Genomic DNA, 27494 nt, shown 5'->3' with positions numbered 1-27494 from the left:
TGGTATATCACCCTTGCTTTATATCCCTTTCTACAATAATTTAATCAGCAAACATTTCAATCCCTATGTGAATGACAACTTATTTTTATTGATGCTGGTGTATATGGATACTGTACTTGAAGAGTTGTATAAGGCAGTGAAGACTTGGTTTGTTATTGCGTTTTGTTACTGTATTATTATTATTATATGTTTTATTCTTTGTGCTATGATAATTGGCTGTCTTTGTTATAATCTAGCATTTTGTGAAGTGAAAAATATGAAACAGGATTGCATGTTACCTTGACAACTTCTACTATTATCATTAGTCCAACTTCTGCTGTTTGCTGATGTGTTGTTACACATTTTAATGAACAATATTGTGCTACTGTTATTATATTGTCACACTATGCCCTTTTCAAATAAAAATGTTTAAATGAAATACAAACTAACTGAAAAACAACAGCAGAGCAGTCTGTTCTTGCCTTATATTTGATATCACTGTTTAAATGGTACTATAAAATATTGTACACATGGTAAGAGTCCTATAAATGATGAACTCTGTACAGGAAGACATCTATGGCATTCAGTAAGTCCATTCTAAAATGTAAATACCATATATATATATATATATATATATATATATACGGCCTGGATTGACTACAAGAAAGCCTATGACACAATGCCACACACATGGATACTGGAATGCTTGTCTCTCTACAAGATCAGCAAGACAATAAGAGCCTTCATCAAGAACTCGATGGGCAAGTGGAAAACAACTCTAGAAACCAATTCCAGGACAATAGTTCAAGTGAACATTAAATGTGGCATGTACTGAGGTGATGCGCTATCCCCAATGCTGTTCTGCATACGCCTCAAACCCTTTAGCCAGATCATCAAGAAGAGTGGATACGGTAAAGGTTCAAGAGTGGAGCTACCATCAGCCACCTACTCTGCATGGATGACATCAAGCTGTATTTCAAAAATGAGCGAGAAATTGACTCGCTGATCCATCTAACTAGGATATACAGCAAGGACATCGGAATGTCGTTCGGACTAGAGAAATGCGGGCGGATAATAGCAAAAAGAGGGAAGATGATCAGGACAGAAGGTGGTGAAGTTCCAGAAGGCCAAATAGAAGATGTAGAGATGTAGAGAACAGCTACTAGTACCTGGGGGTACCACAAACGTATGGCAACCACAAGGAAGAGGCAAGGAGGATAGAAACATCCAAGTACCTCCAAAGAGTCAGACAGGTCCTGAAGTCCCAGCTCAATGACAAGAACAAGATCCAAACCATCAACACATATGCCCTACTGGTCATCAGGTACCCAGCTGGAATAATAACCTGGACATAAGAAGAACTGGTCACCATGGATCTCAAGACCAGGATTCCACCCGAAATCCAGCACCCAGAGACTGTACACCTTCCGGAAGGCCACAGTCCTGGATGAAACACAGAGCATCTACAAGTACATCACGAAGATGGCTCCCAAAGATGAACTGCTAAGGGAGTGCCTGAAACTTCCACAGATCAAGGATGCAGAAAAAGAGGAGGTTCCTTGGCAAGCCAAACCTCTTCATGGGGTGTACCACCGACTGAATGTAGCTCACATGACAAAGTCCTACCAGTGGTTGGAAAAGGCAGGACTGAAAGACAGCACTGAGGCACTAATCCAAGCAGCACAGACGCAGGTACTCAGCACCAGATCAATAGAAGCTGGAGTCTACCACACCAGGCAAGACCCAAGGTGCAGACTGTGCAAAGAGGCCTCTGAGACAGTTCAGCACCTAGTAGCAAGATGCAAGAGCAAGATGTAAGCAGGAACAGCATACACGGAGAGACACAACCAGGTTGCTGGGATTGTGTACCGAAACATATGGATTGGACCTTCCTAAGCCCAGATGGGAGATACCACGAACGGTAGTTGAGAATGACAGGGCTAAGATCCTGTGGGATTTTAAGATCCAGACACACAAGCAAGTGTTGGCCAACCAACCAGACATCGTGGTGGTAGACAAGGAACGAAAGACTGCAGTTGTGGTGGATATCACTATAACATTAGGAAGAACACGAGAAGGTGGACAAAAACCAAGGACTGAAAGAAGAACTAGATAGGAGCACTCAGGGCTGTGACTTCCAAGTTGGGGGAGTGGCTTCAACTGATTCCAGGTTGGACATCTGAGATCACTGTCCAGAAGAGTGCAGTTCTAGGAACAGGTAAGATACTGCGCAGAACCCTCAAACTCCCAGGCCTCTGGTATAGGACCCGAGAATGAAGAATAAACATACCACCCAGGAGGGGTGAGGAAAATCTATTTTCATATATATATATATCTGATCCTGATGAAAGTCCCAGTGGGGACTGAAACGTTGATCGTATTTTAATGGATTTAAAATAAACTTTGGACTTTTAACTTTACAAGACCATGTGTGCTGATCACTACCTGAGATCTACATATTTACCCCTGGATTACTAGCACCCGGCGTACACTTCTAATAAGCGTGAGTGCAAGGACCGTCTGTATTTTATATATCATTCTCTTTCAGCACTAAGCCTTGCCACTCTCCAAAAATGGACTGAACATGGCTGTGTGTTTTCCGTATTGTAAATTGTTACAAAATGGAAACATTTATATAATCCTGACTTTTGTATTTAGGCTCGGGTCTTGATTCACTTAACCATGAGTTTTTAGCTGTTGACAACTTGTTTGCAAACCATGGCGTAAATAAAATGGACATACAATTCTGATATGTTGGAGGCTTTCTTCCAGTTGAGTTTTACTGTTTAGTGTATAAAACCTCCGTTTCCCAGTTCTCTTATTAAATATGAATATGTCCTGAAGCTACGAGTTGTTGGATTCATTATGTACTGGTAAGGGGTAAGGATCCAGCATTTACTACATCCAAAGCATTCAGTTGAGTTTGAAGAGGACCATAAGATAGCAATGCTCTATTTGACAGCTCTGATGGTTTACTAAAACCTTAAGTGCACATTATAATAGGGGCAGTCAACCTCCCACCATCACAAATCATAAAAGGGAGATAGAGATGGAGTAAACTTCTTCCCTGCTGGGCCCATATATAAATGTGTGTGTGTTCTCATCATGCACCAACATTGCTGACCCACAGAGAGAAAGATGCTCGAACTGGACTTTTTGCAGATATCATTGGTCCCAATTGAAAAAAAAAAAAACTGCTGCCTTACTATATGCCCTGCAAAAGACCTCCTAGGCATTCTGCCTAAAAATTCACTCCCGTCCCTCTTTAAGCATTTCACAGGTTTTGAACTGGGGTTTGTCTAACACAAAACGTCCCTCTCAAGACAGTTTTTTTTTCATAGAATCTTCACAGGGTTTAGACAGAGGTAACCAATCTTGAGGCAACAAAAAGATTAGTGTATCTGAACACAATGCGACATACAAGTGAGCAACCCTTTTGTGACTTCTGTAACCCAGTTAAGAGAACACTGCAGTTTTGTCAAAGAGCAAATACTTGCGCGCCAAAAGAAACGTGGAAAAAAATGATGATTTGAGAGGCTATCTGCCGTTTGACAGAAACAAGTGTTGTTTAACAGGCATCCATATGCCCAAAAGAATAAATATCTATAGTCTTGTTACCCTGTAAAGACTATTATTAGCCAATGTCATTCTTACATTGAGTGATTAACATTTATCAAAACAGTGTCTAAAAGGCATGTTCGAAAATACACTAATGTCCACTGCTGATAAGAATGTGATGATACGCCATGCTTTCAACAGATTCTTTGCAGATCTAACACTGAGATAAATTCTGAGAGCACATCATTTTAGCAGGAGAAGACGAAAATTAAGGAAACATGTTTAAAAAGTGACATAACAACTTAATCAAGAAATTGGATACAGCTTTTACTTCCATTAAACCGGTACGTGGTTTCCTTAGATTCTGCAAATTTGTTTGGACACTAGAACTAAGTTTCACTTTCTATAGTTTGAAATCGTAGCTTGTAACAAATCAGTTTAAACTATTTGGACATCACTAAGAGAATTAATTTTAAAAGCAAACCAGGTTGACTGGTTCTTCAACAGATTACAAATCAGGGTTTTCCATACAATGTGTTCTCAAGTATTGGCTGAAATGCCTTGTCATTCCTCCCAAATGGGACGTAAGTGTGCATATCTATTAGTATCACATGTAGCAGTAAGTTATATTGCTTCGCTAACTCCTTAACTGCTGGATCGAATGACACGCCATGTTTGAATGAAGGCGTTAACTAGTGGTAGGCTCACTAGAACACTGCAAGGACCGGTGCAGCTTCTACAGAGCATGCATGTGCAATGCAGCTGCTCACCATAAGTAAAAGGAAGGGAACTGTTTTCCTTCAAATTGATGAGTCATGGAACTTCAAACGACTTTTCACTAAACATCAGAGAGTTCACTTACCTTAACAATTTAAGGAAAAAATAAACAAATCTGCGATTGTATGGATAAGTAAGGATGAGAAAGCCTCGCTGCTGTAAGCTATAAAAATTGCTTATTATTTTAATTTTTTTTAATCTAGATCATCTGTACTGACCTTTGGTTTTATATCTTAATGGTTTGACAAATTCATATTCACAAGAAAAGATTCTGGCAGCATATCCCAGACAGTGCCGGCAAAAGGTTTATTTGAGAAGTGGCACGGTTTACATCATTTCTATCAAATCAAGCTTATTGATATGAAAGATTTATCACTGAAAAGATAAAAAAGAGCTCTAACTCTAAAAAGGAAATGCATGATGCTTCGGAATGTATATTTATTGAAGATCAAGCTGCAGTGGGAGTGGAAAAGATCATTCACACTATCTTTAGTTAAAGTGACATGTCGGGCACCATCACCACTGTGGCACGCTGTAGTGGTTATGGTGCCAGAAGTCGCCAGATGCCGTATGTTGTAAATCTGTCAAACTGATTACAAATGGTTTGACTCTTACTCTGCTGTGTCAGATGCCCACGATCCTTCCAGTCTGAGTTGGTCTGATAAACAGAAATTTATATTTCTGCATTATTCCGCATATCAACTCATACCAGGTTTAATCAGTATTAATTGGCAGGTGACACTCTCTGCACTCTCTTTCTCTATACCCTGCGTAGGAGCATAATGTAAAGAATATATTAGTTAGAGCACAGTGAATGATTAATATCCCTTCTTCCATTGCATGTTTTCTAGTGTGTTTTAATTCGTCTAGGACATTGTTTGTGTGTTTGTTTGTGGAGCGATTATTAGTTGTTGTTGTGTTGTTGTTGTTGTTGTTGTTGTTACATTGTATTATAATAGTTTGTTTATGGACCAAGTCTATTTTAAGGTATAAAAACAGACATGAAAGCAGTAATCACTTTACTTTTGTATTTTCCATAACTTATTGCTGGGCTGGTAGAAAATGTTACATTTTAGATGGAAGCCTTTCAATTGATTGGTGAATAGGTCTAATGGATCCCTAGCCACTACGGGAAAGGATGTCTTCTAATATACTTTAAACCAGACTTGATATACATGGTAATATACTGAGGGGGGTAAGAGGTTTGGGATAAGAAGTAATGAGGAATCCCATAATGTGTATTAGGAATAGCAGGACTATACGGATACATTATTAATATATTCCCAAATGCTTTAGGGATGAAGAAGAGGGGCATTATGCTGTTTTAGTGTGTATAAAAAAGTCCCTCAGCCATGTTTCAGCATGTTGGTCATAATTGTTTAATTATTAGATGTTGTTAATTAACAAAGTATTATTTTGTGTATATACTTTGTTGCCTGACATGGGCATTTTACATATCCACACTTGATGATTATGGTAACATCTTATGTTGTATTGTTAAGAGCAGATTTTTGACTGGTGGATGTTTGGTTTTAACTTTTAAATTTTTTAGGGGAAACAGTTTGCCTAATATTTGGAAAACTTTCTGAGCAATATATAACTGCAGCAAGCGACAAGTGTATCCCTCATCATGTACAAAACAAACCGCAGTTCCTAATTTCTGTAATGAGAATATTTATATATGCATCTCTAAAAAATATACAAATATTTATATATAAGAAAAATGCTGTTATTCTCCTTTAAAATGATGAGTGACAACACATGAGTAACAACAGCAAAATCAATATACAGAATTAAGTTGTCACCTTGTCACTTTCTTTTTAATCATATTTATTGATCTGGCTAGTGTACAGCACACTATTTCTTACTATCGTACTTTTGATTAAATGGATAGATGACTGGCTGATGCTGACAACAGGTAGCACAGCAGACAAACGCAATGATTCAAATTTATATACCTACCACTGAGCCTTGTCACATAGATGAAACATTTGCTACCAAATGACAATACATTGCAAAACACATTCTCAAACCGAGAAATTGTTTGTGATAGTCACCTTCTTTAGTGACCCATATTATGACGCATGGAAAGATGAGCTGTCTTTAAAGATTTACAAAGAACCTTTACCTTTCCTTTTGCGTTCTTAGAAAGCATTTATCAACTGTGCTGTAAAATACACTGTGTCAGTTTACTTCACTAATAGTGATGGTTAGAAAACCAGTCTGTTCTAAGAGCTTTTTCATACATCTTACTGTGATTACAAAAGAGTTGTCATTAGGTAAAGACAAAGAAAATTCTGATTTTTGCAGCAATTTGCTCACAACAATAAAGCACTTACCAGATAATATTTTATCGTTAACCAGTCTATAGAGGAAAGGAAAGAGTGGTCTATTTGTTGAGGCAATTATACGGCAATTGCAAGTAGAACTGCTATGCTGAATACACTTATGTCAAGAATTTAATGAAACCGATTGTGTACAATGATACTTTATTATAGTAAATTATTACCTGTTTCCATGTAAGTGTGTGCACATGCAGATCCACATGATTACATGGAAGAAGGTGTACGGGAACGAGATGCAGACTGAAGCTCCTATCAACACTGGCCGAGCTGAGCTAAATTGGAGTAAATCTTTAATTATGGAAATATTCTGCTTTGGTTTAACACAGGTAGTTTTAGGATTGATTAATCAACAATGTGAGGTTTTCTTTTTCCTTTAGGAATTACTGCCAGAATGTTCATTAGTTTGAATCAAAACTATCATCTTTAGACTATTTTTCATTCAAAATCAACTCTAATTACTAGAAATTTATGAGATTTAAGAGTGATTTTGAAGAAGTGAAGCAATCATCACAGAAATGTAGAATATACATAATGATTGGATTTCGTCACAGCAATCTGTCACAGGACACATTAAGAAAGTTACACATTTAAAGGAACAATATCGGCAACCAGACCACTTCATTTGTGCGGCAATTTTAATCGCAAGGTTATTTTAGTCAGATGATCTCAGAAAAACCACCTGATTGGCACAGCACGGTGTTTTGTGACACATTTGCACTAGCCTCCAAATGTTTTCCTATGGCACAGCATTGGATTGGCTGAGATCATTGATCATTGATCTCAGCCAAAGAGGCAGAGCTCCCCAGATGAGACCAGTGCTGTGAGGGAGAAAAGTTAAAATAACGCTGCTATTTCAGTCAGATGATCTCAGATAGACCACCTGATTGGCACAACACTATGTTTTGTGGCACAATCACACTAACCTCCAAATATTTTCCTATGGAAGAGCATTGGGTTGGCTTAGATCATTGATCTCAGCCAAAAAGGCGGAGCTCCCCTGACAATACCAGTGCTGTGAGGGAGAAAAGGTATGTAAAATGTATTTAACCTGGCATCGCTGGCCTGACCACCTACACGGTGACTAGAGAACTATAACATTAGGAATACATATCTGTATTCCTACCGCTATAGTATTCCTTTATTAATAACTATTTTTCGAAACCATACAATACAATTCTCAAGTTGAATGCCTAGCTTGATCACAGGGCAGCTAATACATGATCTGAATGCTATCACGTTTTGTAGAGGCACATTTTTTTTATTTAAATCAGCCTCAAGGGCATTGGAAGAACTAGTATATTCAATATTGTAATCCAGAGGGGTTGGCTTTTCATATTTCGTTTTTTTGCTAGGTTTTGTGATATGTATTAAATGTTTACAATAAAGCTGTTGATTGTTTTCTGGTTGGGTGTGTTCCTTTATATTATTATAGCTTGATTCCACATATGAGCCAAAATAGCAAATTTCAATATTACATAGCACTAAACAGCTGGTGGCTCATGTTAAATATGAGCACAGTCTAGCATCTCTCTGATTCACATAACACATCTAGTGACATCTGGTAGACACTATGAACACAAACCATGAGACTCCAATACATCAGGGTTCAAGCCACAAATCCCAGCATTCCACTGAGTATCAAGATAATTAAATGTACAACAGAGGGTACCCTGTCTACATTGTGCAACTGTCCTTATGCAAAAGTCATTGCTTTCAGTAGAGATGGGTTTTCAAGTGCGACATATGAAATATATATTGAGAAATTGACAAACAACCATCTATTGTACACAGATCTAGTAAACAGCTGTCCCTGAATGGCTCCCTTGCCTCTGAACTTGTTTTTTCTGCTGGTGATGTCAGCTCTTACATACTTTCCTATAAGTAAATATTTGCTTGGTGTCTGAGGTAAGAGAATTTCATGCAATTTCCAGAAGAACACCTAAGTTCCACACGTGGTTCTTTCAGCATCCACGCTCCATTCTATCCCCTTTTTACATACAGAAACCTATATGCAAAATGTACACAAATGCAGGCGCTGATCTGTGTAAGTGCGACATTCTCTTTTTTTTCCATTTTGTAATATTATTACATATATATATTGCACTATTATTTACTGATCTATACCTATTTCCTTATATGTGGACAAGCATTGGGAAGAAATATTTAAAGAACACTTCAATTATATCTGTTTCAACTACTGCTCAGGTGTTAGAGAGATACACACTACTTGCACACATGCAGTAGACATCACAATGTCCTATGAAGGTAAAAAATCATTGGGTTTCACAAAAACATAGTTTGGAGTTAGTTTCAGGTTTCCACACATTACTTACACAAATGTACACATTTACTTCACACAGGAGACAGTACTTGAAGACACGCTTACCAAGAAAGGCATACACTAGAAATATAATATTATAATTATTATAATTATTATTGGAATTTATATAGCGAAAACAAATTCCAAAGCGCTTTACAATATTATTGGAGGGGGAGATTTAATAATAAATGAGATAATTACAAAAACTTACAGGAACGATAGGTTGAAGAGGACCCTGCTCAAACCAGCTTACAGTCTAGACTAGGTCGGGTATAATAGGACAGGAGAATAGCAATCAAACAAGGTGGGAGTAAACCAGAGCTGGAGGAGTGAGTAGAGTGCTGCCCTTTAGGAGAGAGCAAGGGACAGGTATGTGAGGTAGAGGTTACTCTGGGAGGCCATAAGCTTTCCTAAAGAGATTGGATTTAAGGCACTATTTAAAGATTTAAGACTAGGGGAGAGTCTGGTGGCGGTAGGCAGGCTATTCCAGAGGAATGTATGAATATTACTTGTTGATATACAGATTCTGAATATATGCATATAGTTACATAAACACACACTGCGATAAAATATAAATACATTTACTGGAACTGTCTACCATTATGTGTACATATTTATATATAGGTATTTACACACACCTACAAATAGCACATGATCATGCCTCAGTACATAGAGCTGTTAAAGTAAGAGGTCTATTATGATTCTGCCTTATATCTCTGGATTCAATTTTACACAAATAGCTCAGAGGTATATCAAATATATTGTTGTGATCAGTAATGACGTGCGACAAAAAAATTAATATTCTCTATTCTTGGGAAATGAAGCATTGTAAGAAATGGAAATGAACAGTTATAAAGTGACTGGCAGGATTCTATCAGTAAAATGATGGCGTCCAGTACTGCTATTCTGTAGTCTGCAATATAAAACGTTCCTCGTTGATATATAGGGCATTTCAAAGAGTAAATAACTGGTCTAAACAAGAGTCTGCCCAGGGAATTCTCTCCTGTGACTGCCTCATGTTACACTACACAGTGAAATACGCAAGAATTTTAGGCAACCTGCAGTTGGATTCAAAGTGACCACTGATGTGATTTTAATCTGCCCTATAGAACATGTCTAAGAATGATCTCTTCTCTCGTTTCTCCTGGTCCCTTATCCGAACCTTAAAGAAAACTATTTCCACACGTGCACGCTTTTGTCCGCCTTACATTAGCTGTAATCCCATTTAAGACTAATGTTCCAGACAGGACATTAATCTACATGCTCACATCACAAAGAACCAAGCACTATTTTGGCGAAGGCCCAGGGATGCTGACATACTGACGCCTGCGTGTGCGTTGCGTGTGATGGGATAAGGCATGGATACTTATACTCTGGAGAATTTACAGTCACAGTGGACGGACACAGAGATTAAAGTCATCAAACAGTTAATGTAAAAAACATATTTGCATCCAACTACGCAGAAACTTGCAAAAAAAGACTTAGCAATGGTATGCATTTAATGTTTATTTCCTTACAGCAAAAGCAGCTTTAATGCATTTTATTATCCTGCTTGTATCTGCAATGCTTTCATTATTTGTCCTAAAGGCAAAGCACACACTATCATAATACCTAGTACCTGTTTACTTAAAAGGACACTCCAGACCACTAAAGCACTTTAGCTTGCTAAAAAGCTTTATGCATGAAGAGTTTGTCCTCTTTTTTTTTTTTAATTTAGCAAAAAGTGCAGATTTCAATAGATATTGACACTTTTATGAATTGACCTGGTAATACCCCTTTGACATTCAAGCAGATAGCAGGCCGTATTGCTTCCTGGTTCGGTTAGCTCAGCTGAGCTAAACACAAGAGGCAGCAATTGCCCAGAGCACCTGTCTTGCAAAGACTTCTCATTGAGCTTCATTGGGAAGTCTGTGATTGGACAGTGAGAGAAGAATTGGGCAGGACTAGAAGAGGAGGTTTTGCAAAGGCTGCAGACTAGAGAACAGCAGGTTTTGAAAGTTGTTTTTACAATTACCCCTAAATAAAAAAATCTGAATTATATGCATGAAGGTTTTCGTTTGGGGTATATCTAATAAACAGTGGTTTTCATTTGTTTGGAATTTGAATTTTGTATTTAACACTCTTTCAGCACCTTCCCTCTACTGCTGCTACTATGAAGTGTATAATGCTATCAAATCAACTAAGCAGATGATGTGTAGCTTCTACTGGTTTTAAAGTATGTAATAATTATTATGTCATAATAATAATAGTAAGGATTGTATATTGCTACTATATGAAAGGTTGTATGCCATTGTATCCAAGACATCGCAATGTCCTATGAAGGTAAAAAATCATTGGTTCTCACACAAACATAGTTTGGAGTTAGTTTCAGCTTGATGAGAGTACAAAATATTACAGAAGAATAACAGTTATTATAATGTGATGCAATATGTAATACTGCACTGCACATAGAGGAAAAGGTCATCTTTTAAGACTTGAATAAAGGAACTTTTGCATACAGTAGAGGAAAGGGTTCTTTACAGTAAGAATAAACAAGGATGTGGATCTTTTTGCCTAAAAGGTAATTTTATCGGATATTGTACTTATAAAATGTCTTGCTTCCAGCTCTCTTTTGACGTTGCAAACCCTAGATAAGACGTCAAACCATTCTAAATTGGTTTGACTACTTACCACGGTGGGGGCAGCAGGGTATACCTAGTACCATAACTACTACAGTGCACTTAATGTGTCCCTTAATGGTTTGTGAGTATGTCTATGGTGCATATTACAAGAAGCTGACATTGGCTACCTTACTCATAGTGCAATCAAGGCCATGTGTGAGGCTTTTCATAAAGGATTCCAGATGAACAACGTTTGCAGAGAAGACAAGCTCAGGCTGTATTAGGATACTGGAACTAATGACAAATGAGATGAAATATAAAGACAGAGTGAATGGATACACGGTGTTGGTTATTTTATGAGTTATATGGAACGTGATAAAAAGCTAGGAGAAGATATATTAAGTGATTTGGTCAGTGCTGGATTAGAGTCTTCATGGGCCTGAAGCCGCAAATCATGCTGGACCTACATAGAAAATTTTTATTTGATCCTGACCTCCATCTGCAACTTTGTAGCCATACAGAAAAACATCCCAAGCACATTAACAAACTCAAAATGTCAAGCACATCCAAATCCACAAACCGACTGAGTCACAGAGAAATGTGCTAGATAACTAAAGGGTACTGTGACGAGACCAATCTCGCCACTGTGCATTGGAGGAGCCTGGTTGCCCGCCTGCTGCCTTTAGACTATGGCCCAATGTTGAAACGCTTGATTTTCCCCTGCAAAGACATGAAAGCAGGGTCATTCGGTGCTTGCGCTGTTTGAGCGGTGATACCCAAGATAGCTATGCCATGGAGCCCATTCGTATAATGAAAGACTATGGGAAAGACTTTGGCTCCATGGCAATTGAACTGTATGTGTATGGTCTGAGCGCCATTCAGTAATAATGTGTGCTCAGACCTAAGCTATCTGGGAATATGTTGCATGTCTGTATTTTATGTAATAAGTGTAACCTTGTGTATTTTATTGTATTTTACTGCCATGTGCTTAATTAAGTTTTGCCTCTGTCCTTGGAGATAATTGGATTACTTCCCAATTACCTCCAGGATAGAAGACTCTGTGGAACTGGTTTTGGGTAGAAAAGCCATGCTTCATTTGGTCACAAAGGACTACAATCTATCTTTTGAACCACTGGACCAATTTGTATGATTTTGACGTATGTTTGTATTTGGAGTATGCTGATTCTGAAAATGCATACTGTTAAAGTTATGAATAATGTGGAAAAACTGTATTTCTCTGCTTGTGATAATTACATTACCCATTGTGTAAGGTAATTGTATCACAGGCAGAGGGGAGGATTTTGTGTGGGAGTGTCTGAGTGTATTGTACGTGTTTATTGGTTGTTTTCCAAAACCCTGTGGGTGGTACTAATGTGTATATATGAACAATAAACCCACAGCTCTGTCTGTTCACTGCTTGACCCTCAACACGGAGCTTTGTCTCGTTCTTGGGGGGATTTACTGTATGCTGTTAGAGACTGATTGCCAGGAGTGTAAGCCGCTTGGGTGCTTTTCCTGTTCAGCTGCTAGCAGCTATTCGTGAGGTTCCAGTTCGGGAGTTTGGAGTGCTACTTGGTATCCTGTTCGGGAGTTTGGGGTTCTGCAGTAGCTGTGCCTGTGTCTCTGGAAGGGGAAGATCTACTAAACGGCTGTTAACCCCTTTTATGCCTGGGGGTGCCGTTACAATTGGTGGCAAGCGGCGGGATCGTTCCCACAGTCAGAAGGACAGCTACAGGAGACACCATTCTGTGGATTTACAAGTTGGGGGCAACGCATGCCCAGTACAGCGACCCTAAAAACAACAGAATGGAACCAGCAGTGTTATACGAGGAGGAGGACCTGGATGGCCGGGATGCATTAAGGAAAGGCATCTGGTACCAGGCCCTGGATAATGTACAATACCAGCGGGGTGAGAGTCTCCCCAGTGAAGAGCAGTGGTTGCAGAAGCAAGTGGCCCTGCGGATGCCCTTCCTGGGAGAGCAGCCCCTGGAGGAATGGATGAAGGAACTAGAGCACCGGGTATGGCAGGAGCTATGGCTGGAGGATGCCTACCAGGCACTCTGGTGGTATATGGCACAGTATATACCCTGGACAGCCGAGCATGACAAGCCAGAGGGAAAGGAGTTTGATGGTCCTGGCTTGTTATGGGAGTCCTTTGCAACATTGTTTGTTTTCCAAAACCCTGTGGGTGGTACTAATGTGTATATAAGAACAATAAACCCACAGCTCTGTCTGTTCCTGCTTGACCCTCAACACAGAGCTTTGTCTCGTTCTTGGGGGGATGTACTGTATGCTGTTCCAGTTTGACTGCTAGGAGTGTAAACCTATTTGTATGTTTTTTCCTATTCAGCTGTTTACAGCATTTGTATGGTTCCGGTTCAGCTGTTTACGGCATTCATATGCTTCTCCGGTTCGGTGGATTGGTGCCTACAGTAGCTGTGCCTGTGTCTCTGGAAGGGAAGATCTACTAAACAGCGGTTTAACCCTTTTATGCCTGTGGGTGCCGTTACAGGTACAAAAAGTTACAGGCTATCCTATGGGTTCAGGGGGAATAGGGAATCCCTTCTATTAGTAATGGGGCACAGCAGAATTGTGTGAAATTAACTTGGAGAATAGGTAATGTGATGGAGCTCCAGTACTCTGACTGAGTACCTCCACCAAATCTGCTTCCTCGTAGCTATAAGGGAAACTGGAGCACTTCAGACCCAGTCGCCGAGGCTTGACTGAGATCACTGAGGGGCTTTTCCACCCTGGACCAGGCTACTGTGTTTACAGCCCCCGACATACTTAACATCAGCAGATTTCCCCAAACACCAGACGACACTTGGTGAAGGTTAAAACAGCAACTAACTTTACTAGACATAGCACACATATTTTAAGCCCCCAACAGCCTAATTTACATACAATAGGGTGCATAGAGTACTATAGTACAAGGAAGGGTGGTATGAGACAATAGTAAGGGCTGATGGGAGATTGAGGAGGGACAGGGCAGCTAGTTTAAACTAGTCTGGCAGTGTTCCTGGGACAATGCCCTGTTGGGGAAACAATGGGATAGGATAAAGGGGAGGAGGAGAGGCACAGACAAGCAATACATTAAACATACCCTGCACCAATAATGGGCACACAGTGCCAAAATAACAAGAGGAATCTGGGGACCTCCACATAGTGTCTGTCTTCCATTCCCAGTGACTGTGACTACCGTCACAGGTAAGTCACTAATATGTGCAAAGGTCCTAGTCCTCCAGTTTTCAATTGTAGAACAGATCAAATACAGATTAGTACATACTAATGCTAGCACTTTAGGTTTCCCATAATGTTTCGCCAGACAAGGAAGATATATGTGCCTTGATAGTCACATGCTATGAGTAATGAATAATGACTTACCAGAGTCCTGCTGTGTGGCCATGGCAACTGCCCCTTCTTCTGGTCTGCAGGAGAATTTGGTTCGCTCTACAGAGCTAAGCAAGGTCATGCAGGACTAGGCCATTTGGCTGAGAGCATCAGCTGAGCACTGTCAGCCAGCAAGCACAGGGCTGGGTCAGGCTTGCTTTATTCTACAGAGATATGTGACTTCTGATGCACGAGAAAAGCAGAAGTGGTGCAACCACCTAAAGGACAAACAGCTGTCAAACCATACTAAAACGGCGTGACTACTTACTGTGGGATGGCACCAGAGCACTCCTGGCACCATAGCTACTACAGCAGGTGATAGAGGATATGGTGCTTGGAGTGTTCCTTTAAGTGTGTGATGGTAGCTATCTACAGACCCCTAGAATATTCCTCATGCGGTGGACATGGAAATATTGGGTTGAATGGAAATATTAATTTGACTAAATGTGATTAAATAAAGTTGGAGCTATTACCGCACCCCAAAATGACTGTCATTACTTGGGTGAAGTAATAAGCCTGTACATCTCATGGAGATGAGTTATGTTGTTAATAGATCTCTGGAGCATTGCACAACTATGCACAAGTATCTATAACATACTTTCTGTATTTTTCCATTCAAGTTTGGTTATCTTCTAAGATTACTTGCATGTTCCGTCATTTTGTTTTTTATTGGCAAATGTAATTCTTGCAGGGTATTTTATAGCATTAAAAATATTTTCAATTTTCAAGAGAGCCGAGAGCTAGGTAATAGACTGCATGGTTAAATGGTTGTTTCTAGAAAAATATTAGGGTAATAGCAGAGAAATGTCCATAAAATAAAAATAATCATTCTGTATATTTCACATCACAGCTAGGAGGTTGTGAAAATAAAAGCTCATTTACACATTTTACTTGTTCATATATACAGTGTTACAAAGGTTTTATTCATCTAACAGTAAGATGTGGTGAGCTGATGACAGCACTGCACAACGTAGGCCAAAATAGCTGGTTTAGACAGAATCTTGAACTCTTGGAAGCGTTTTCTATCTTAGCTAAATTAATCTACGTTTTGCAAGTTAGTTATTAACTAGCCCTAATAAATTAAAACAAATTAAAACTCAAAGAAGTAAGCCAATATTACTTTGTAATTTTTAATAAGAGGGATTTATCGACACAATTTTGCATAAAGATCAGAAATGATGCTGAAAATACAAGCCGTTTAGATATACTTCAGCTAAACCAAATTGAGTTAAAGTTATAATTGTAATATCTAGTATACAGATTCCTACAGTTTAAATAAACACTATCACGTTAGGAATACAAACATGTATTTGTAATGTTAGAACGCCCTAGTCCCTATTTAGATTCAGACTCGCTCCCCATTTGAGCTGTAAAAAAGAAAGGTTACAACTTTAAGTCTCAGGGCTGCGACCCACTCCTGCCACAACGTCAATCTGGAAATGTCACTTCCTCAATGTTTACCAAATCCTATACTTCTTATAGAGAAGCATTTTGGACGATATGTACATGTGTGGTGAGGGCCATGCGTCCTATCAAATACTTCTCATAAGAAACAAGGAATACAGCCACTATAGGTGCTTTTAACCCTGCAATCATAATATTGGCAATGTTTTATATTGCAGAGTTAAAACTTAAGGGCTACTGTACCCAGTGCACTTCATTGAGATGAAGTGGTCTGGGGGCTTTTAGTTGTCCTTTAACCATTTCAGTCTTATGAAAGATTGAAACTTGGTTTGATGATTGCAAGACGAATAGTAACATTAAGACAAAAAAAAAATCTACCTTTGACTAGAGCTGAGTTCGATAGTTTTTCAAAATCAACTATTTTTTTTTCTTAAAGTTTGCTATTTGAAGTTCAACACATTAAAATTTACTCTACAGGAAATTATAAGATAAAACCAGACCCCATGGACTAGGTCGAAAGGCTCTTGATTGGTGGTGCCTGTTCCTGGTCTAAGAAGGGCTTCTTCTGTGCATCTTATTTGTGCCAGTGAAGCAGTCTTTTTTTACAAAATTTAAAGGTATATTTTAATTGTATAAATATTTTTTTTTCTTTTGCACATTAATGAACGATCCATATAATGTGTTAAAATAAATGAAAGTCGCTTGGAGTGTCTCTTTAAAGCAGTTTGTCTCACAGCATGAAAGCAGAAGCTAATTTCCTCTGCTGATCACGATGAAATGAAGTAATGTGAAACTCTAGTGGCAGTGAGGCAGAAAAGCAGTCTCGATTGACATAGACTGTACATATCCATAGGCATATGGATGCCATAAACTCACATGGCTATCACTAAGCTGTTTGATCTAAGACGGTACATTCAATGCAGTTATAATGTCTTGTTTCTATTAAATCAGAAATAGTTTAGAATGCATTGACCAATTAATCTTTGGATTTTGTTCCAACAATAACATACATTTCAGGTTTTCCACTTTTCAGGGATTGTGATCTCTGAGATTCAGATACATCTACCCTGCTCTTCTTCCCTGGCATTTGTCCTCATCAAGACAATGAAACTCACAGTCAAACTTAGTTAACTGCTTATTATTAATCATTTGCACTGTATTGTGCTCATCAGCTACACCATAACACCACACAAATCTCCCTGTTCCTAAATAGTCCATCTTCGGCCTTTTCAAACATTCAGAGGTTTATCCCAATATTCAGCTCTTGGTTCTATTAAAAAGATATAGGCATACATCTTCTGGTACGCTGGCCTTGATGTCAAGATGGACTACAAGATAATACATTTTCACATGGCTGAGGATGCTAGGATGCTTGGCATTGTAAGTCGAAAGAGATGGCATGCCGATGTTCGCATGCCCTAAATTTGGCTATCTAGGTAGAAATCAATATATTACAGCAGGAATAAAGGTGGAATATAATCAGTTATTCTCAAAAAACAGAGTTTCTGGGAATTGCACAGGGAGACTTGTAGGGGGGAGTTTTTCCAGTTCAACTATTTTGGCTTCAACTCCTATGTCAATTCTCAATCTTTCATGGCTTAGTGAATAGCCCTTATGGTAGATTAACCTTAAAGTGACACTCATTGCACTGTAGCCAGGTGGTTGTGGTGCTAGGAGGCTGTGGGTGCAGTCTCTCTGCTTTTTGACAAACACAAGTCTCTGCACCCGCAAGGCTCACCTTCCTGCAGTAAATGTGATACTGAAGAAGAAAATGTCGCCGAAAAAACGAGGAAGTCAACTGTCCCATTATTACATCATCACAATAGAGGGTGGGCTTTGGAAACCCATTTTAATCAAACTGCTTTAAAATGTCTTGACAAGAAATGAAAAGAACTGCATCCTGAACATATTATCTCTAAGCTGTAGTGAATATGGTACAACGAGTTTCCTTTTGACTCTTGGCCAGCGTTATTCACTGAGGACCAAATGGCCTCAGTACAGATTTGCAAAACCAATCCAGAACCCTCTGAAAAATTATTTCAATCCAATATTGCTTTCAGGATTTACCAGTATGCGGATTCTGCAACACAGAATTAGCTTGATTGTAGACTAGAATTCATCATGCAACCAAACGGCTAAAATCTGGATAGCAATAGGCAACAAAACAGTCAAATGCAATGATAACTAAACAAAATTGGCAGCGGCCCATCTGCAAATTCAGTTCAACCAAATTGTACAATTCAAAAGGGCTGAATTTGCACACAGTCAGAAGCTGTCATTCAACAGAGTCTGTCTTTACAAAATAGCTGTTATTAGCATATTTCCATAACTAACGTCAATGCAGAAAGAGTTCGTTCCATGGAAGGGTCCAGTCTAATCCAATAATTAAAATATATTAACTCAGGTTATTAACTGTAGATATCATTGCTTTATTTAAAATATAAAATAAATATTATCATATTAATATATGCTTATTTTAACCATTTGTCCTCTGACTGAATGTTCAACTATTGCAGATTTCAGCAAATTTGCTTTCTATTAGAGCAGGGCTGTCCAACCTGCAGCCCCCCAGATGTTGCTGAACTACAATTCCAATGATTCCCTGGCTATCTGTTTAATTGAAAGAATCATGGGAGTTGTAGTTTAGCAACATCTGGGGGGCCGCAGGTTGGACAGGCCTGTATTAGAGAGTCAAACGTATATATGTGAATACTATATAAGAATTCCTGATGGTAATACCAGATGGTATCAAATAAGATATACTCATTCATTGGAAATAACCACATTTCAAAAAGATTTACCTTTAGTAAATATGAGAATTACAGATTTGGTAACAGTTACAAGTTACAAACAGATTTGGTAACAGTTACAAACAGTTACAAAAATTAACAAGCGCAGCAAACCAAGTTGGTGCTGTATAGATCAGTGATAATATAAATCCTTACACAAGCACACAAGACAAACGAACATTTGATAAAGCATGTTTATGAACATAATTCAAATGCCAAAGCTTGAGTCAGTATGTATGAGCCTATCAGGGTGATGTATACTAATCCAACCTAGCTAATACATTGTATTACATTTCCATTTCTGCTCTCTGGCAGAGCTATTGTACACTGAACGCCAACTGTCACAGTCTGTTTTATTCCTTGGGGCCAGTACTCTGTCATCCAGGCAGCGTTTGTCACAAGTTAGCCCCTCCACCACATGCATACAGGGGAAAGAGAGACTCTGTCCTGAATTCCTGCTCTATACATAGCCTTTCATCTTCTGCAAGGACCCTGGACTGTCATTCATCAGTCCTTTCTACACAATGCTGCAGTGTATGCCTGTAGCTGCGTGTGTCAAAGGTGATCTTGGCAGTAGTACTATAATGTACATTAAGGGTACACATGTATTATCACCTGGGGCCACAAACTGACTGGCTGCAGAACCTAAAAGGGTGACTAATTGCAAAGCCCATAGTGGCATAAAAATGGTTAACTAAAACCAACTCTCAGTCAAGGTTGCAGAACAAATGAAATGGGAAAAAAATACAATAAACTATGAAGTGGAAATTTTCATATGGTCATGAACTCTTCATGCATTGCCTTAACAACAAAATGGGTTGTATATACTAAACAGTAAGCTGCGATGGGTTCAAATCTCACTTACAACAGTTTGCCAATATTAGAGGAAATAATATGGATCTTGGTCAAAAGAATTTCTCCAGTTCTACTATTTTGGCCTACATTTTGCCAGGCAGAGATAAATGCACTGTAACTGACTGTTTAGTACGCATACCCCTAGGTATAACACAATCTAACCAACAGCATCATAATGTATGTCATTTCATCTAAGCACAGACAATGACTTACAGTTGCATTGCAATACAGTGAGGTGGAAGCTAAAACTATTAACACACACATTTAACCATTCCAGTTCTAGAACGTTACCCACTGCATTGCAGGACACAGGGGCACTGGATATCTTTACAAATAAATACATTGCACTCATAAAATATATAAAGCCTCAGAGAAAGAATCTTAAAATCTGCTATCAAATTAGCCTCCAGAGTGCATTTTCGCTCATTCGTGGCCAGTTGGTGACTGTTTACGCATGCAAGTTTAGAACAACATTTATTTTAACATATTTAGCAAACTATATTGACTAATGAATAGATGATTATCTTCTAGAAAGAAATCAGAGAATTCTATTGTCAGAGCAATTGTATTATGGTGTTTTTTATTTCATTTAGATAGGCTATTCACTGCCACCAATGACTGACTCTACATTGGCAGAAGCCGTCATCTGATGGCAGATTGTAGTTGTCCTGTTCCAAAGAAAGTCATTTTGCTAATTCTAAATGAGGGTTTAGAATGCAGATTCATCACACACAAAGCCTTTTAATTCTAGCTGTCCGTTAGATGTTGTGTCTATAGAGCAATTCTGGTGCACATTGCTAGAAGTAGAGCAATCTGCATGAATATTCCATTGGTTTCCACAGTGATTGCTCCACTTTTAGACCTTTGTGATATTATAGCCCTAAATCTAAAACCTGCAAGAGTCTAAAGAATCAGCAACAAAATGTAATAAATACTGTTTAGTTTTATTTATAAAAACTAGCCATGCAGTAAAGTATCCCTTCTAGCTATTCGTTCAGGTTTGTCCTGTACATTATTGAATATTAATCCATTAAGATGACCTTTCCTAGTCCTGTAAATTGGAGACCATGAGGCATAGTGTGCTTTTCTTTGTCTGTATTCTTAGGACCCTAAGGGAACAGATGTGTGTCAATCATCTGATCAACCATACCTGCTGGGCAGTTGCATTCTGCTGGAGCTTCTCTTGAGATTCGGATTTTCGCCATGTGTTCATATGACCTCTGGAAAAACGAGAAAAAGAAAGACAGATAGGGAGTTAATACCTCAAAGTACTGCTTGATGGATTTCACAGTCTTCAACAAGGGCTGAACCCGAACAAATTTTCAGACAGGGGCTATAACAATACATAAACGATTAAATCCCTTAGCATTGCTTCTGCGAGGGAAGCAAACGTAACATGATAGTGTGAAAAAGGGCACCGGGGAAAAATGATGTTTAACTGCCAAAAGTACCTTATTGTGAAGATATGTTTCTAGTCCTCGCAATGGGATCTATTCACTAAACAGTGAGCTGTATTAGGGTGACAACTAGCTTACATAATTTACTCCAAGATTGGAGAGTGGAAAAAAGGTCTACTTCAGCAGTCGTTTATTTTAAGTTTTTATTTTGACTCAGCTAATTGGGTCCAAATTTGGTAGGTTATCACTAAATTTGTGTAAAGTTGCTGTGATACCAATAAAACTCCCACTAGATCTGTGCAAATTGAAAAATTACTATTGTGCATCCTCTGCGTATCTCAAGAAGGGCCTTGGGAAATGTCCACCATGGCACAGTAATTCGAGAAAACAGCCTTCCACAATTCCCTATTTGCTTATATTTACAAACGCCATCACTAGCTAAAACTTAGAAAACCATTGGAACATACTGCACTATAAAATCATCAAATTCCACTGGAAATAATGTAATTATGTTTCTTAACAAGTATTATTTTAGCTGTATTGTAGGTAAGAAAGGCATGAATGTCAATCAGGGCACAGAGAGGCTGGGGGTACTAATGTAGCCATGGCTGATTTTAGATCAGGTTACCTGCCTAATGTTTTCATTTGTTACCAGGGATAGTGTTTGGTTGAAGAGTTGGAGCTATTGCAGTAATTCTAGGACAGTAACTGTTGACATGTCTACTAAAGTACAATATCTATACCAAAACTATAATCTATTATAGGGGTTATCCACTTAAATGTAAGTTGATGTGAATTGACAAGTTTGTAAAATGTAGGCCAAAACATTATGAAAATACTTTAATTTATTCTAAATTGAAGATTTTTTCCCCCAACTATCTTGGTTTAAATCAGTAGTTCTAAACCTCTGGACGAGGACCCATATTTTAGAAGTTTACTTTATTTGGAAAATCCAAAATTTGGCATTGAAGAGGGCCTAGGTCAAGTGCATGCATATTTCTGTTCAATGTACATTAAGTGCCAATCAAAGAATGGGTGACCGAGCAAATGATATATTTCTAGAACAGAACTCCAAGCTATTGGATTGTAAGTACATGCTGTCTCCTTCAAAAAGGTTAATAGCTACTAGATTATTAAGCAAAAAGCAAAATGTAAGCCAGTAGGTAGGAATACGGCTATAATGTCCCATACTTTAATGTTATTGCCGTACATAAAACTGAAGTGCAGATTACAGTTTGCAATGACACCTGGTGGAAATCTTAATCCTTATTCATGCAGATTAAACCCTCCCTACATGCCTATTGCAAAGACATTGCATCTTATCTTGAAAGGATGTTGGGTCTGGCATTCTGCACAGCAAATAAGTATCTAGAGCAGGCTTCCCCAAACTCTGGCTCTCCAGATGTTGCTGAACTACAACTCCCATGATCCTCAGCCTATCTATTTCATTCATAGAATCATGGGAGTAGTAGTTCAGCAACATCTGGAGGGCCGGAGTTTGGGGAAGCCAGATCTAGAGAGATAGTGGATCTGGACATTTGATCTTAAAAAATGCCTGAGTACCAATCAGCTAATGTGAGGGGATCTTCTCCCCATTTAACACTACATTTAACAGGAATAATAAAGCATTGACTATGGACTCCAAATTATGATTTTTTTTTTAAAAAACTAGTTATCAGTCAGGCAGTGTATTGTGTTTAGGACAGGGTGTAACAGATTAATATTTTGTTTACCTGCATCTTTGTAAAATGATTCAATAAATGCATTGTTAGTTATTAGTTTGTTTGTTTGGGGGTTGCCAGTTCTTTATTTTTCCTGTTTTATGTAATCTATTACATTCTCTGTATGGCAAAGAGACCTAATGACAGTTCTGGGCAGATTTATAATCATTGCTTTCATTTTCATCTAGAAAACAAAATTAGGCTTATATAACGGTTTATAACAGCTTATTTAAACAATGTTAATTTTATTCTGGAATACTGCAAAATGCTATCAGGGTATTTTTATGCAGTTTGAGTGACACGTGAATTGTAACAGAAATCATTATTTCCCAATCAAGTAAGCAAAGGGACTCAACTAAAATACATACTTTCATCTTTAAACTACATGATTTTTATTTACTTTTATTAATGTGAGGAAATGTTTATGGAGTGACAGCATATTCTAAAATGCTGTATAATAAGTAATTTGAAAAGAAATGGGTAACTGATCCCTCAGCCAACAATTCATACCCTAGTCAATAAAGCACTGTATATTGCAGGGTGCCCTCTGTACCCCAGCCAGTCTAGAATTGGAAATACCAGGGTGCCCTCTGTACCCCAGCCAGTATAGTACTGATGATGGCAGGGTACCCGCTGAAGCCCAAGTCAGTATTGCACTGAGGATTGCAGGATGCCCTCTGTACCCCAGCCAGTCTGGAATTGGGAATACCAGTTTGCCCTCTGTAACCCAGTCAGTATAGCACTGTGAATAGCAGGGTGACTTCTATACCCAGCCAGTATAGCACAGATGATGGCAGGGTGCCCTTTGTACCCCAGTCAGTATAGCACTGAGGATGGAAGGGTGCCCTCTGTACCCCAGCCAGTCTAGAATTGGGAATACCAGGGTTCCCTCTGTACCCAGTCAGTAAAGTACAGAGGATGGCAGGGTGCCCTCTGTAGCCCAAGTCAGTATTGCACTGAGGATTGCAGGATGTCCTCTGTACCCCAGCCATTCTGGAATCAGGAATACCAGGGTGCCCTCTGTACCCCAGTCAGTATAGCACTGTGGATGGCAGGGTGCCTTCTGTACCCCAGCCAGTCTAGAATTGGTAATACCAGGGTGCATTCTGTACCCCAGTCAGTATAGCACTGAGGATGGCAGGGTGCCCTTTGTACCCCAGTCAGTATAGCACTGTGGATGGCAGGGTGCCCTTTGTACCCCAGTCAGTATAGCACTGAGGATGGCAGGGTGCCCTTTGTACCCCAGTCAGTATAGCACTGTGGATGGCAGGGTGCCCTCTATACCCAGTCCAGTCAGTATAGCACTGAATATTGTAGAGTGCCCTCTGTGCCCCAGTCAGTATAGCACTGAGGATGACAGAGTGCCCTCTATACCCAGTCAGTATAGCACTGAATATTGTAGGGTGCCCTCTGTGCCCCAGTCAGTATAGCAACGAGGATGACAGAGTGCCCTCTGTACCCAGTCAGTATAGCACTGAATATTGTAGGGTGCCCTCTGTGCCCCAGTCAGTATAGCACTGAGGATGACAGAGTGCCCTCTATAACCAGTCAGTATAGCACTGAATATTGTAGGGTGCCCTCTGTGCCCCAGACAGTATAGCACTGAGGATGACAGAGTGCCCTCTATACCCAGTCAGTATAGCACTGAATATTGGAGGGTGCCCTCTGTACCTCAGTCTGTATAGCACTGAGGAAGGCAAGGTGCCCTTTATACCCAGTCAGTATAGCACTGAATATTGGAGGGTTCCCTCTTTACCCCTGTCAGTATAGGACTGAGGATTGCTGAAACACAAGCAGACGGCAGGATAGATAAATGAACTGTTGGTCATTACAGCTCAATGGCTTGTCAAGTTCAGCCTCATCCAGACACATCCTCCCTGCGAGGTCAAATACCATGTTACAACACACTTAATATTTTTAAGTTACATGATCACATGGGTTTAACGGGTAAATAAATCAAGCGTTAGATACTGAGAGCAGTATTCCCACTCCTGCTGGCTCATTAAAACGTCCAGTTTATAGCTCGCTGGTGCTAACTTTACTGATAGTCCGTCTAATGCGCCTCCAGAGGTGAGGTATACTTGGCTCACTATGAATAGATGGCTAGGAGATATATTAGACCGTGAATACATGTTTGCAGATCTGAGTTATTGGATCATGCTGTCTATAATCAAGAGCCTCTGGCTGGCTGAGGATGATGGACATGAAATCTCTATGCATCTTCAGGTTTGCAAATTTAAAACAAAAAACTCCTATAAACCATAGGACTGCACTGCCAGGACTGCAACTCTCATTATCTTGATTTTTTTTTTTTTATCAGCCCATCATTTGCATAATAATACCAAACATTTAGATTTAGAGGGTCATGGTGATGAATTACTAATCTCTGGCAATGTAGCTGCTCTGGACTACTTTATATTAAGCTCTAGCAACCCAACGCCTTACCGAGCATCATGGGAAATGTAGTCCACAAGTTCGAGAATATAACCATCACTGCCCAATAAACTGTACATTTATTAATATGTGTCACTAATAACTCTGGGAACACTCGAACCTGCCTAAGGATGACATGTGTGTTAGTACAGAGTAACTTGAATGGAAAGACTACCTATTTCTGGAATGCTAATCAGCTCCCTTACTGGCACATAAATGAACTTACACTTAGTATAGTGTCCCAGTTTATTCAAACACCAGTTTCCTATTTATGAAAAACTAAACAAGCATCCACCCTGTTAGTGAATCAGACATCTTTCACACATATTATTCTCCCGGTGCCCTGGCACTGCCTGTGGCATTTGGGGCTGTCTGATTCAGTTTTAAGTCTTAAATGAAAATATAAAGGAATTAAAAAGCTTTTCAATTCTAATGCTGCTAACTGCCCACATATTTCTCCCAATGTACACAACAGCTATTGTTTAATACAAACATAAGACTTGGGATCTAAGAACTTTTTAACTGATAATTCTCCTCCGGGCACTTTCTAGTGATGTACTTGGCCATGATACAACCAATCAAGCAGGAAACTATGGAATATCTGGAACACACAACATACTGACTGCAACATTCTACACAAACACTAGCTGTATCACAGTGCACACCTGAGACAGCAGCTGGTCCACCTTCTCCTGCACGATGGAGTTGAGTTGATCTACAGATAATCCTGGTACATGGAAGGAGAGGTCCCCAGACTTGCCATGCTCCACAGCCCAGATCCTACCGTGCAAATCGTTGCTTTTTATATTGAGATAGAGACAAAATGCCAGGGATAAAACGGACAGGACAAAAGCCAACACATTGGGCAAAGTCCTGCCCCAAGAACTTGGTCCATCTCTTGGTGTTTCCCCATTACATCTCTGGTAGGTTCCCACCATGGTTTTATTTTCTGATTTGACCATCATGTTTAATGTCTTGTCTTGTATCTTTTCTTCCTATTTAATCCTTTTTAATCCAGATAAGTATTGATGAACTTCGGTGGAAAAAGAGTGCCCGGTGATCCCATGCAGGGCTGATTCGTGATCTGGGAAGAATCAGGACATGTTAATGCGCAAAGCGGTGTTAAAGGAGAAGTCCAAAAAGTGATCTGGAGCCAGCACTAAATAGGAAATTTGAATTAGTAGTCCAGATTGATTTACACAACCACAATACTGAGTTCTGCAGCCCAGACAGACTGGTCACTATACTGAATCCTGCAGTAAAGAGAGACTGGTCACTATGCTGGTTCTGCAAACTGGGACTGGTCACTATGCTGGCTCTGCAGAATGGGACTGGTCACTATACTGGGTTTGCTGAATGGGACTGGTCACTATGCTGGTTCTGCAGCCCAGGTAGGGGGGTCAGTTTGCTACTGGAACTGGTAACTATGCTGGTTCTGCAGAGTGGGACTGGTCACTGTGCTGGTTCTGCAGACTGGGACTGGTCACTGTGCTGGTTCTGCAGAATGGTACTGGTCACTAAGCTGGTTCTGCAGACTGGTACTGCTCACAGTGCTGGTTCTGTAGACTGAGACTGGTCACTATGCTGGTTCTGCAGCCCAGGAAGGTGGTCACTATAACGCTGGACTCTGCAGTCAGATGGACTTGTTGCTTGCTGATGTCTTCTCCTGCTATCTGGCTTTCCTCTAGGATGGAGTTGCATGCAGCTCAGGCAGTGATAAGGAGAGGGAGAGCTTGAAAACGTGTTTTAACAGCAGCTCAGTTGAAGTGCGTGTGTTTTCCTGCCCCCTTGTGTGCTTTAAATATCCGATCTGTCAGTAGCAGCAGCAGCACGCAGTGGCCGGCTTGTGAGCTCAGCACCTCCCCACCAGGACACTCACCCACCACATATTGTCAGCATAAATCAGACACCTACTGGACACAAGCT

The 27494-nt window shown here is 39.5% G+C and overlaps 1 protein-coding gene across 1 annotated transcript in view; it reads right to left on the bottom strand.

The window, feature by feature from the left end:
- LOC134566100 (collagen alpha-1(XXV) chain-like) overlaps positions 1 to 27228 on the bottom strand; it is a 230484-nt gene extending 203256 nt beyond the window's left edge. Inside the window, exons 1-2 of the mRNA XM_063425810.1 lie at positions 26234 to 27228; positions 21168 to 21237 (exon numbers count right to left, since the gene is read on the bottom strand). Coding sequence (XP_063281880.1) covers positions 21168 to 21237; positions 26234 to 26533 — 370 coding nt within the window. The 5' untranslated portion in view covers positions 26534 to 27228. The remainder of the gene's footprint in view (positions 1 to 21167; positions 21238 to 26233) is intronic.
- Positions 27229 to 27494: the final 266 nt, after the last annotated feature.

The sequence above is a fragment of the Pelobates fuscus genome, chromosome 6, assembly GCF_036172605.1.
Source record: "Pelobates fuscus isolate aPelFus1 chromosome 6, aPelFus1.pri, whole genome shotgun sequence".
NCBI lineage: Eukaryota > Metazoa > Chordata > Amphibia > Anura > Pelobatidae > Pelobates > Pelobates fuscus.
Note: the sequence above shows the minus strand (reverse complement) of the source record. Positions and strands in the feature narration are given on the sequence as shown.